The sequence below is a fragment of the Ovis aries genome, chromosome 20 (genome assembly GCF_016772045.2).
Source record: "Ovis aries strain OAR_USU_Benz2616 breed Rambouillet chromosome 20, ARS-UI_Ramb_v3.0, whole genome shotgun sequence".
NCBI lineage: Eukaryota > Metazoa > Chordata > Mammalia > Artiodactyla > Bovidae > Ovis > Ovis aries.
Window position 1 is genome coordinate 31,277,456 of NC_056073.1, and position 13,481 is coordinate 31,290,936.

The window sequence follows — 13,481 nt, forward strand, 5'->3', positions numbered from 1 at the left end:
ATGACTAGATCCCTAGAAATTTATCAACAGAGAAGGGCCAGGACTTAAAACCTACATAATAACCTTAGCCCTTGTTTACCTGGTTCACAATAACATCCCCAAACTGTCTCTCTTCCGTCTTTAGCTGAAGATGGTATGGAAGGTGGTGCCGTGGGCCATTTCAGAGAGTTAGTTACTCAGTGTCCCTGGGTATCCCCCATGTATACAAGAGGTATATGGGGTGATAAACTCCATGAAACAAGAATAATAGAAAAATCTGATAGCGGAAATGGGAAACTCAAGGTTGGAAGATAAGACTGAGAAAATCTCCCAGAAAGTTGGGGGTGGGGAGGGGTAAGAAAAAGATGAAAAAATAGAAGAGAAGCAGTTTTTTTTTTTAAACTAGTAGATTAAAAGAAGAAACACAATTTGAATAATAGAAGTTTAAGTAAAAGAATATAGAGAAAAAGGAAGCAAAGAAATTATGAAAAGTAATTCAAGAAAAATTCCAGAAGCAAGAGATACAAATTTCCAAATTGAAATGGCTCATGAGTGCCTAATACATGGATTTTAACAAAACAAGATCAAAAAACCCACACAGAACATATCATCATAAGATGTCAACAATACTTTCTGAGAAGCAGAAAAACAAGCCACAAACAAAGGATGAGGACTCAAGATGACACTGGATTCTTAGAGCAACATTAGAAGTGAGAGGATAAGGGGACCAGGTCTTCAAAATTCTAAAGAAAGATGGATTCCGATCTAAAGTTCTGTAGCTGCCACAGTATTAACCAAAATGCAAGACATATGAGTTTCAGAAACTCACCTCCTGTGCTTCCTTCTTCAGCAAGTAACCAGAGGAGGTGCTGCCCCAAAACAAGAGTGAAGGAAGGAAGAGGATGACCCGGCCAAAGGGAATGGGAAAGTCACGGGAATGAGTGAGGAGACACCTCCGGCAGATGGTGAAGTGGGGCCCCAGGAGGATAGCAGGAGGCCAGACCTAAAGGCCAGGCTGGGGTGGTCAGACAGTAGTGAAGTACGTGCCCAGGAAGATGAAACTGAGAAGATGTGAGGAAACAGAGAACATTCATACCTTCACAGGGGTTTAGAAGGCATGTCAGTGACAGGTATACGGAAAACTAAGCAAATGCAAAAGGGGACAATTATCACCTCCAGGGAAAATAAAAAGTTGGAAAGGCAATATAATCACTGCATATTGTATAACTCAGCTCTGAACATTTACATGCTCATAATGAAGTAAATATGAAATACTGATGTAGCCAACAATTATGACACAGTTAACTAAGATGAAAAATGTGATAGCAGAAATGGAAAACTCAAGGTTGGAAGATAAAACTGAGAAAATCTCAAAGAGTTGAGGCAGGGAGAGGTAAGAAAAAGATGAAAAGATAGAAGTGTATGTGTGTTTGCCTGCAAGCATTTGGTGGACAGTAGGGTCAGACTAGGAGCTACATCATCATCCTCTATAGTAAGAAGCCACTGGTTATGGTCACTATTTAAAACTGAAAAATAAATAGCAACAACAACAAAGTTATTATGAAATATGGAAACAAAACTAAACAGCTAAAAGAATAGGGATTAACTGCCTCTGCGGAATAGGGAAAGAAACAAGGTCTGTTTTAAATTTCTTTTTTATAAAACACCTCTGACATTTTAAACTACGAGGAGCACATGGAACTTCTATTTTCAAACTTCCTTCTTACTACTTGATGGTTTGACCTATGCCTGGACCTCTACATAGCAAACTGACAACAATCTGTTTTCATGTAACAAAAAGAAATGAAATCACAGCTTCTAGTAGATTCCATTATTATTTGATGAAAATTGATGCACCAGTTCTATTTGCGTACTAGAACATGAAGAGAATCCTAAAGCAGTATCTTCTTAGGGTTTTACACCTTATAAAGTTTGCCCAACTTTCCCTGGGCTTATTAGAGGAGGAGGTGACTTTAAGGGCAGAGGATGTCCCCCTGGCAGTGACGACATGTACAATCCGGATTGAATGTGCACAGACCGCTCCACTAATTCAACATCAAAAGTTTGGGACAAGGAGAGCCTATAGTATTGGATACAGGCCAAGACTGTCTTGATTCATTCAACCAAGGGTGACTGAGAGCAGATTATATATTACAGACTGTGTCAGACACAAAGTTATAATGAGAAATCAGACCCAGGCATTTGTTTGTGAAGGACAGTATTCTACAGGAAGAAAAGATTTGAAAACAAATCATTAAGCAGGATTTCCCCATTTGGCTCAGTTTATGTTGGTACTTCCTGAACTTTTTGCATTTAGACTATGTTCATCCATTCCCCACAATGTAAAAAAGAAAAAACAAACAAACAAAACTCAGGGGTTATGTTGCTCTAACAGATGTATGCAGAAGATGAAAAGAAAAAAAGTGTCAAGTCAGCAATAGACAAAGGGTTGTTAATTGGGGAGGAGAGGAAATGAGGCAGGGAAAAGCTTCAAATAATAAATGATATTTACACTGGATCTTGAAGGAGAGAATAGAATTTTCCCCAGTATGGTAAGCTTCAAGGCCAGTGTCAAAGGAGATAAATAATTGGGTCCTAAAGCTTATAACATTCAGTAAGTTATACTGTTATGGATATAAAAATTTAACTTGCTCCCACCTTGCCATCCTGCAAAGGCAAGATAAGGCACATCAATCTATAGAATGGACCAGTTTTCCTTCCCTGTGCCCGGCCTGCCCACCCTCCACTTATCAGGATGGTTTAAATTAGTTCCTGGATTTGATATCTCAAAGTGAAGAACACTTCACCAACACAAATCCTTATTCAGAATGTACTTGGGAATGGATTTGCATTTAGTTGGAGATTAAACAACTTGGTACAAGTCATGCTTAAAGACTAGAGTGTTTCAAGTTAAGCTGTTAATAAAAATACCACTGAGTTGACGTCTAAGGAAACTCCATCTTGGTAATAAGAAAATTCAGACAGAACTTTTCAGAGGCTAAATCTGAAGTCTCTTTACTAATTCTGTTATCGTTCTGACTCTGGTAAAGCTGTGCTACTTAGCAATAAATGATGTGTGCTCCCAGACATATCAAATTATAAACACGGGGAATTTAAAAATACAGTTGACCTCTGAATAATAAGGAAGTTAATTCACAGTCCGTCCTCAGTATCTGAGTTTGTCCATATCCACAGATGCAACCAGCCAGGGCCTGTGTAGTACCGAAGTATCTACTATTAAAAAACATCCACAAATAAGTGGACCCAAGCCATTCAAACCTGCATTGTTCAAGGGTCCACTGTTAGTCATTTCAGCCTGTCAAATGTATCTCATTGTCTGAGAGATACATTGGGGAGATACATTTTGTGATCTGATTTAGATATTACAGTGGTTCTTCAACTTGAGTGTGCCTCAGTATACCCTGGAGGACTTATTAAAACACAGGTTGCCACCTCTAGTTTCTGATTCAGTAGGTCTGGGGTACAGGTTTGAGAATTCATGTTCCTAACAAGTTCCCAATTGATGGTGGTCTTGCAAACCACCAGAAAAGTAAATCCTCTGTCAAATGTGTCTATCTTATATACTTATGAAATAAGAGCCTTAGTACATACTAAGTTTAAAATTATAACTGTTAGTCATTTAAATGTGAATTAAATGGTGTGATTAGTGAAATGACTCTGAACTCACTTGGAATCCATTTTGGTCACCTTCTTGGTGAAAAATTCATCTACACCTTCATCCACTCTCCCCATAAGACCGTTCTGCTCACCATCTTGGGAGACTATGCTGGTAGCACAGCCCTGCAAACCAAACAGGTGTGACATTAATTTATTAATTTACTTTCAATATGCATCACTAGATTTAAGACACTGTGATAAAGGCCACGGCAAGGACACAGCTGATGGAAATAGGGCCCTACAGTCTCCCAGAGTAGAAGTCAAATGTAGAAACAAGGGTAGAAAGAAACCAAAGTGAGAAATGCGCTATGAACACAAAACCTGCTGAAGGCCTGAGGCTGAGTAAGTGCTGTCTTGGAAGCAGCTTGGAACCTAACAGGCTGTGAAGAGTCATGTGTTCTTGAAGCACAGGAAGGCATTGTGGGCATATTGGTAAGGCAGGAGAATGCATGAAAAAAATGACACTATGTTTTGAGACCAGTAATAATTCCAGTGACCAGGGGCATGAGGCTTATAGACAGAGTTAACTGCTGAGTGTAAACCCTAGCAGATACTAAAGTGGCCACTCCAAATGCACCCTCACCCCTGCTCCCCACCACCCACCCCCCCCCCCCCCCCCCCACCACACACACACTTGCTTCCTTTCTTTCTTACTGAAAGAACTCTGATTTCAAGACGTGAATACTTAAACAGTACTTCTATCTCCTTGCGATATACTTCTGGCCAGTGAGATATAAGGGGGTTCATGGGCAGGCTTTCCTGCAGAAGAAGGGATGTATTTTTTTCTACACAGTTATGAGAGAGAGGATGTGATGTCTGAGCCATGCTAATCATCTGCAGTTCAAGAGGAATTGAGCCTGAGGATAAAACCCACCATGCTGAGGATGACAGAGCAAAACAGTGGAAGCTATGCCTATGCTGTGCTGAATAAACCCGTCCCGGACCCTGAGACTTTTCGATCTCTTGTTAAGTGAGAAAATAAGTATTTCTCGTGGCTTAAGTCATTTCCAGTTCAGCATCTCTCATATCTCTCATTCATAAATGAATACTTTCCAACTAATAATACAAGGTCTGACCGTGAACAGCCTTGAATCCTATGTTAAAGAGTGTGAAATTTATTTTGCAGGTGAGAGGGAGCCCTGAAGAAGTGTCACGACCCAACCTGTTTTGGTCAGATAATTCTGGAGCAACATGAAGGCTACATTGGAAAAGGCGATATATTGGAGAAGGATATATTGGAGAATAGAATAAATCCTATTCAAGAACACAGTGAAAGACTTCTGTGATTGTTTAGTCTAATCTGGAGGAAGGTGTGGGAGTAAGTAGTAGGGAAATGAGAAAGAAAGAAAAGGACACTGCCTAAGATGAGGCTGAAGTTTCCAGGCTGGGTAGATGACAGCGTGAGCCTAGGGAACATAGTTCAAAGATCTGATTTGAGGAAGAAGATGATGCATGTGATGTCAGGCAGTGTTGTCTGAGGTGCTGTGGAAATCCAGGCGCAGGTGCCTAAAGCTTGGGTCTCGGGACAGAAGCTTATGCGGAGCTATAAAGAAGTCATTTAGCACTCTAGCATTTGTCTTTGAATGGACAACTCACAGTGAATTCAATAACATGCTTGGTTTTGTGTCTGCGAAAGTATACTACTATTTCACACAGATAGGTTGTGGGCCATTGAGAAAGAGCATGCATCTTGCCCATTCTCTTGGGCACAGGACAGATTCCCATGTGGTTGTGATGTCTGGTCTGGATATCTTGCCACAGAGCAGTGGGAAAACTCCTCTCTGTGATCTTGATTTGCAAGTCTCAAGCTGCCTCTAGGGGAAGCTGGCTCTCGTCTGCACAGGCATTGTTTAAAAAAAAAAAAAAAAAAAGACCCATGATTAGCTTTAAACAACCATCCGTTCCATTCACTTGGCAACGTCCATTATGGAAACGAGCTGTGTGTTTGAGTTCACGGCTGTGAAATGCTGAAAAGTGAGCAGATAACAGGTAACAGACCAAGAACCCTGTGAAATGTGAAAACAATTATACCTTTCATCTGAATGGTGCTTTATAGTGGAGCCAGGCTTTCCTGTGCATTGCAGGAGAGCAGAGAAACAGCCAAGTTTAATAATTCAGTTATGGAGGGAAAGCAGCTCATTGAATAACTTCTGTTTTGATTACAAAAGTCAAAGTAGCACAGAACTAGCTTGGATATAACTTTTCCTTTTGTAAAAGAAGGCTGGAATTTCTACAGTAATAATCGCCCCTAAGTTTGTACAGTGCTTGATCATTTACTGTTATCTTTACACCTACCCTTTGAACCGAAAAGGAAAGATAGTCTTATCCTGAGTTGTGGTTAGTCCCAGATCAAACCATGGCTCAGAGTGTGAGGGGCTCCTGCTTAGGTCACCCGACTGAGGGATGGCAAGGGCGCAACCCCAGAATACATGCTCGTAACCCAGGGCATCCTTCCATGGCACCCTCACTTCCCCTCCGAGGCTGCCTCTCAAATTCCTCTTCCCATTTTGAGGGGGAAAAACAGTTTTTTTACAAGCATAATTTCTCCTTTCAGCCCTTTTCTTTTTTCCTGCTTTGAAACAATTCACAGCTAGCACAGAAGGTCTCTGGGGACATGAACAATCAACAGGTTTCAGAGATGGAGGCAGGCTGAGCTCAACAAGCAGTCTGCTTTCCCATCTTGCAGGACCAGCCAGTTTTTACAGAACCTTAGAGACCCCAGGTCGAACTCTATCATTTTAGAAATAAAGAGACTAGGAGTAGAGAGATTGAGAAGTCCAGTATCACTGGGAGACCTTGAGCAAGATGCAGCTGAAAATGCACCTGTTGAAAGTGAGAGGTGTCAGCAGCCTGTAAGAAGAGCAGCAGGAACACTGAGGACTGAAATGACAGGCGGCTCATCAGAGGAGTTCAAGGCCAAACACGCATGTGGCTTTAGCTCAGTTTCCAGCAGAATGAAAGGAAAGGACATTCAGACATCAGAAGTTCTCAAAATTCCACTTGATTTTGGTCTTTTCTGTCAAGGATTATAAATTTCCTACTAAAAAGGGGGGCGGAGCTGGTGCGAAGGGAGTACAGAAAACCTTACCCCTGCGCTGGCTGGAACCCACTGCATCTGTGCTCAGAGGAAGGATTTTGCAAATAAAATCACAAGTGGTTGTTGTTGGTGTCTGAGAAAGAAAGAGGGCAGATTTCTCATCGCCTGTGTATATATAACTAAATGTTACAAGGATAACTTGTGACTGCTTAGAAGATAAGCCGGTGATTATGAAGACTAAAGACAATTCAGACCACCCTCTGTTCTTCCTTTGCTGGGATTATTAAGATGAATGCACCAGGGCAACACCGGAGGAGATGCGCCTGGATTTTGACAAGGCAGCTGTCAGATCTCTCCTAATGTCTCCACAGGCCGGATGGAGGGAGATAGGCAGGAAGCAAGAACAATTAGGTACATTAGTGACTCTGAACAAAAAACCCAACGAGTGCTAATTAGTGAGCTGAATAATCATGAAATCTTATACGCATGTATTAGGCAGTAAGAAACATGAAAAGAGCCAAGCAATCAAGCCAGGAAAAGGGGTAAAAGGAAGTAAAACAAATATAATTAAAAAAACAAAAACAAAAATTAATGCACTTGAGAGGACTAGTAAAGCTGATCCTTCGAAAAAGACTCCTAGATGGTAGGGAATCTGCCTGTAATGTAGGAGACCAGGGTTCAAGCCCTGAGTCAGGAAGATCCCTGAAGAAGCGAATGGCAACCCATTCCAATATTCTTGCCTGGAGAATTCCATAGGTCACAAAGAGCTGGACATGACTGAGTGACTATCACTTTCACTTTTAGTAAATGAGACCTTGCAAAATTAGGATAGACGCATTAAAATATATTAGAAATGAAATAAATTGGGACAGAGCTATTGATACAGAAAAGAGATTAAAATCTCATAAGAATTCTAGAAACAACTAAATGAACCAAGTGGTCAATATCCTAGAAAAATAGAAATTACCAAAATGGCCTCGAGGAGAATTAGGTAATCTGAATAGATCTGATGAAATAAAATTCATATATTATGGTAAGGCAAGAAAAATTTAAACATAAAATTTTTCTCTGCCCATCTGGACCTTCTCTCTCCCCTCCAGAGTGTATTATGAATCTACCTTAATCAGACCTACTTAGGAGATAATCTTGTAAGGGATCAGGATGTCCCACTTCTCACTTTGCACATGCAGGCCTGGATTGTGTGAACTGTCAGTACATCACCTGACATATAACCCTTTGTCTCAAAAACTTCGCTAACTGTATTCTGACCTCTAACGGCAGGACAGTCCTGAAAGACTGTCTGTCTGTCTCCCAGGTTATAATCCTCAGGTTACTGCAAATAAAATTTTCCACTTCTTTCTTAGATTGACTGCTGATTAATTTTTTTGTCAACAGATCTGTAACAAAAGAAATCAAATCCCTAGTTTAAAAGAAAAATCCACCTATGAGCCTTACGTGCACACATAACACGTCAGGCAGGCCCAGGTGGCTTTCTAGGAGAGGAACAGAAAATCTGTATGACATGCAAACTCTGCTCCAGAAAACAGGAGAGGAGAAAAAGCAGAAAGGTCCTCAACTAACTTTATGAAGATAGTTGTGATGTAGTGATCTATAACAAGAAATACACGCTTCATCTTCATCCCTATTTCTGGCCAGACCTCTTACACCCTTGGAATTTCCTGATGAGAGCCATAAAGGTGTTTTGATTACATTAATGAAGTGACTTTGGAACCACCTAAAGATAGGGGTTGATATCCAGGAGACCCAACCGCGTGATTAGAGGGTTGAACTTTCAGTCCCAGTCCCTGAACTTTAGGGAGCTGAGAAGGTCCGGAAGTTTAATCATTGTCAATGACCAGTGATTTAGTCAATTATGACTGAATAATGAAGTCTCCCTTAAATCCCCTGAAGGACAAGATTGGGAGAGCTGCTGGGTGGGTGAACATGTGGAGATGCAGGGAAGGTGACGTGCTGGAGAGGGCGTGGAAGCGCTGAGCCCCTCCTCGACATCTCTCCCTAAGCCTGCTGTTCTTGAGTTACATCCTTTTATAATAAATGGGTAATTCAGTATGTAATGTGTATGTTAACTGCTATAACAAATTAATCATACCCAAAAAGGATCGTGGGAATCTCTGATTTACATCCCATTAGTCAGTATGGGCAACAACTGCCAACTAAGATTGTTTCTGGCCCTGTGGTTCTATAGGAATTAAGCCATTAGTCACTGCAGTCACTGCCCTTCAACACACCCTGAAAGGAGTTCAGGGTGCAGGTCAGGAATGAGGCTCTCTGTGATTTGGGAAAACTGGCAGAATAGGACTTCAGACAGGTCAATATTTTCGAGAGAAAATTTTCTCAACCTAATTTCATGCATCTTCCTGTACTTAGAAAAGTACTGAAACCATTAGGATATCTGCACCTCATGACCAGCAGCAACCTTCTACTGCTACTGACCTCCGCCAGCTCTATGAGCAGTTTTCTGAGAGGCTGTCCCCAGGCTATAGTCCTCAGCAAGACTCCAAAGAGAACTGAAACTCACAGGTCTCACCCTGTGTGTTTTCATTTCAGTTGACAGTATCCTCTATAATAAACCAGTAATAGTAGGCAAAATCTTCTCTTGAGTTCTGTGAGCCATTCTAGCAAATTATCTAAGCAAAAGAAAGGAGCATGGAAACCCCCCATGAAGTTATAGTCAGAAGTACAGGAGACGACCTGGGACTGGTATCTGAAGTGAGTGTACCCTGGAGCCCTTCACTTGAGGAGTCAGAATTGAACTGAACTGCAGACAGCCAGTTGTGTCCAGAGAGCTGAAGAATTAATCAGTGTAGGAGAGGAAAACCCACACATTCAGAATTAGACATGTTCAAATTAAGAACAGCCTCCATACTTGGGCTTTGAGAATTCTGATACCCAGAAAAGCCCACTGGGGCATTAGGCATCAAGGACAAGCTCTAGAAAAGCTAAGATTGACTCAGGGTGGGCTGGGGCTACCTAGTCTGTCCAAATAAAACCAAAACAACACTAATATTAAATGACTGCTGCTGCTAAATGCTGCAACCTTCTCACCCTCCACTGGAAAATGCAGGTGGTGGGGCCTGTGTGGCAGCTTCACAGAGTTCAATGTGAAAGCACTTTGAAAACTGCAAACTCTGTGCATTCAAGGGGAGCAAACTGTGTACACTCACTAAGCCTCTGGGAAGAAGAGAGATCTGTTCAGACCCAGGACCATAATCCGTTATCCAAGGACAACACACCCTGTGCTAGCATCCCTAGCATGGAGCACCCTGGGGTGTGCTGACCCTATAAATCCTAGCTTTCCTGTGGACAAAGTCAAGATCTCTCTAGAATAGACCTGAGTACATTCCTCCACTAAAACTCTGCCACTGCTTTCTTCCCTTCCCTCTTTCTCATTTCTCAAATGACTAAAAGAAAAATCATTCTCTTTCCCAGGGTCACCGACTTACGGGGAAAGTTAACCCTTGTGTCACATATATGTTATACCGCTAATGACTCTCCACAAGGAAAGAGCCAGAGGAACCATTTATTCCATAACCAAGTAGAATGTGGCGTGGGCGGTGTATCCTTTCCCTATCTGAAAAGGCTTTTCCCTTGTTTAAAAAAAACAGAGAGAGAGACAGTAGTTTATTCCTCAAAGAATATGTAAAAGTGCACTAAGAAGTACGTTGGAAAAGAAAACAATTGACTAAAATTTGTTTTTCTGAAACCATGTCAGGCTATTCAGAATCAAATTAGAGAGCAACCAAATACGAGCACCCAGGATCTGGTATGAGCAAATGCCTGACCACTCGGATAACTGGTTGTGACTTTTCTCCATTTACGACTCCAGTCATCCACCTGTCATCCAATGAGTACTGAATGCCTGCTATGTTCTAAAATCATGCAAAGTGCTCAACACACAACTATAGATGATAAACCACACGCTTCCCACATGGAGCTTACACACGAGGAGGAGGCCATGCTTAGGAAACACTGTACAGCAAGGGCTGTAACAGGGTAAAAGCGTCAGGCACTGGGGGAGCGGGGCTTCCATGGAGGGTTGCTCAGGCTGTGCACTGTGCACAGCCAGCGTATGAGAACAGCTTTCTGCAGAGTCGTGCACCCCCATCTGTGTGCGAGTACAGAGATGGAGACAGGGAGGGCTTCTTGGAAGAAGTCATGCCTCATTGGAGGTCTGCAGGATGAGTAGTTATCCATCCAGGAGCTAAGGGTGGGGGATGAGGGAGTGGGGAGAGAGGAAGCCATGACCAAAAGGCTATATCACCAGAGGCTTGAAACACAGGATGTGAGCGAGGGCTACAGGGATGACGAGGAGGAAAGGGAGGAGCAGGTGGGGCTGACGGCAGGGAGATGGTGGTCAGGATCATATCCAGGTTTCTAGCTTTTCACCAGTGATGCTCCTTGTGGACCAGGGCAGGTTCATAGAGAAAGGCTCCTAGTTTTGAGTTTGTTGAACGTGAGTTGTTCTGGGACATTCAAGTTCAGGAGGCAGGTGAGTATCTGAAGCTAGAGTTCAGCAGAGGGGGCAGGAGTCAACAACAGGGAGACTGAAGCCATGGGTTCAGATGGCATCAACCAGACAAATAATACGCTCACAGGCTAGGCAGAGGGAAGTAGCAAAGGCATCACTGGAGAGGTGAATAGAAAAGAGAGTGATGCTCAGAGGCCCTGAAGGATGGAGATTTCCAGGTCAAGTAACTGCTGCCATGTCAAGCACGCTGACAGCTGCCAAGTGTCCACAGGGTTAGGTCAAGAGTGAACTTTAGCAGGGCAGTTTGAGGGTGGAGAGGTACAGAATGCAGACTTTGGTGGGGTATAGAGTGATGGCAAAGTGAGGAAGAAATACCACAGGCACAGAGAGAAAAGACTAACCAGAGAGGCATGGGATCAATTGCATTAAGCCTCATTAGCACAAACAATTCCATCTTCCCCTGAGTAAAGAGCAAGGTGTTGAGAGGCACACCATTTGCATGGTCCTCCCGGTAAGGTGTCTTCTCCACCTCCCAGTTTGTGGGTTATCAAAAGCCAGGGGGCCAGAGCAGGTCAGAACACGGAGGTGGGGGAGTATATGGGGGCCCTCCAAAATCTAACGCAAGCAATTTTTAATCACAAATCAATTCTTCAGTACTTATTTTCCATATTTTTATACCCATACACTATACAACTCTATAGAGTAGCCTGTTTATCATACCCACATGATTGATATTTTCATAAAGATTTCAAGGGGGCAACTTTGTTCCAAAGGGTTGAAAACTTTCCAGCATTCTCTTTTATGAAAGTGTTGAGCACCAAGTGAGATATTTTGCATGAATCTCACACATACGTAGAGGTTCTAATCTCCTTAACTACTTTCACGTATACAAGGTACTTTTATAAGGCTCTGCAGTTTTCCCTGGAGGAGGACAGTGAGGGGCCACCAGGCCACCTACCGCTGGGTGTGTGGACTGCTGCTTCTTAGCCCGTTTTGGTCTTAACTTGGTAAAGTGCTCCAGCTTCCTTCCTTCCTCGGAGGGCAAGTCAGAGATAAACCCTGAGCTCCGCTTCTCTTGTCTGATGGATGGAAAAGGCGGGTCTTCGATATGAATGGGCACTTCTTCTAGGGCTTTATCTAGATCAAATTCCATTTCTAAAAGAAAGCAAAGCCCCAGGCTGAAGATTACTGCATGGAGATGGATAAAAATTTGCTAAAAGTAATTTTAAGTCTATCAGGGAATAGCAAACACCCATTCACAAATCACTTAACCCTCTTAACTTAGAGCATCCCTGAATCCCAGAGAATCCCAGAAGTGGTCCAAGGTCCTTGTTGAGGGTGTCTCATAGTTATAAGAAAATGACTGACAAAATGGAATACTCACCAAAAGCCCTGGAAACAGGCCGCAGCATTCGGCTGTGGATAGTCTTCCTTTTGGATTTAGGAGTCATCTACCAATAAAATAAAGAAAGTACTTAGAGAGTTTTCCCATAAAACCTGACCTCCAAACTTTAGAAACATCTGGCAGGTATAGGGCAGGGTAGTAATATTAGGGACCAATCGTCTTAAGCTCAGCATTTTACATTTTTAGAGGATGGCTGGTGACCTCTGACAACCTGACTACAAAGACTAAGCTGAGACATTTCTAAATGTTTGTCATTTTCTCAAATGATATACAGCCCACTTATTTCCCCCAGGCCTAATCAGTTAAATGCTATTTTTATCACTAAAAAGAACAATGAACAGTATAAATTTAACTCCCAGCTTCACATGAGGATGTTAAAACGGATACAACGAATAAGAAGGAAAGACTATAAAAATCAGTTGCTAAAAATTGCAAGCATGATCATTCACTGTTCATTATCACAGCAATATGAGCAACATTGGACTCTGCATTTTAATGATTTAAGTTATTTAACTGCTTTGTTTCACATTTCTACCACAAAAATTTTGACCTTTATATTATGGAAAAAGACCATAAAGACCAAAGCAAGTTGCCATGTCTGTATCTGCTGTCACTTCTCATCTTCGATCCTGTTTGTTCTTTAAAACAGAGAGACTAAAACCCAAACCATGGCTGAAATTTCTTAAGAGCCTTTTTTCCAGCATTGGTGTTAACTGTTGATTGTGTAAAGTCAAATCCAAGGAAGACATCAGCATCTCTCTCAACAGAATCACTCCTGTCAAAGCTGGAAGGGACCTTTGTCATCACCTCCACAAACAAATTCTAATGAAGAAACTGAGTCACAGAGATGATAAAGGACACCATTCAAGTGAACAGGAGCAGGGCCAGGGACA

At 42.1% G+C, this 13,481-nt stretch overlaps 1 protein-coding gene across 6 annotated transcripts in view; it reads right to left on the minus strand.

Moving 5' to 3' along the window:
* Window positions 1-13,481, minus strand: part of CARMIL1 (capping protein regulator and myosin 1 linker 1) — a 306,068-nt gene that overhangs the window by 15,786 nt on the left and 276,801 nt on the right. For all 6 annotated transcript variants that reach the window (XM_060403423.1, XM_004019095.6, XM_027958413.3 and 3 more), the window contains 3 exons: window positions 12,568-12,634; window positions 12,142-12,338; window positions 3,668-3,780 (listed from right to left, as the gene is read on the minus strand). In XM_060403423.1, the coding sequence (XP_060259406.1) occupies window positions 3,668-3,780; window positions 12,142-12,338; window positions 12,568-12,634 (377 nt within the window). The remainder of the gene's footprint in view (window positions 1-3,667; window positions 3,781-12,141; window positions 12,339-12,567; window positions 12,635-13,481) is intronic.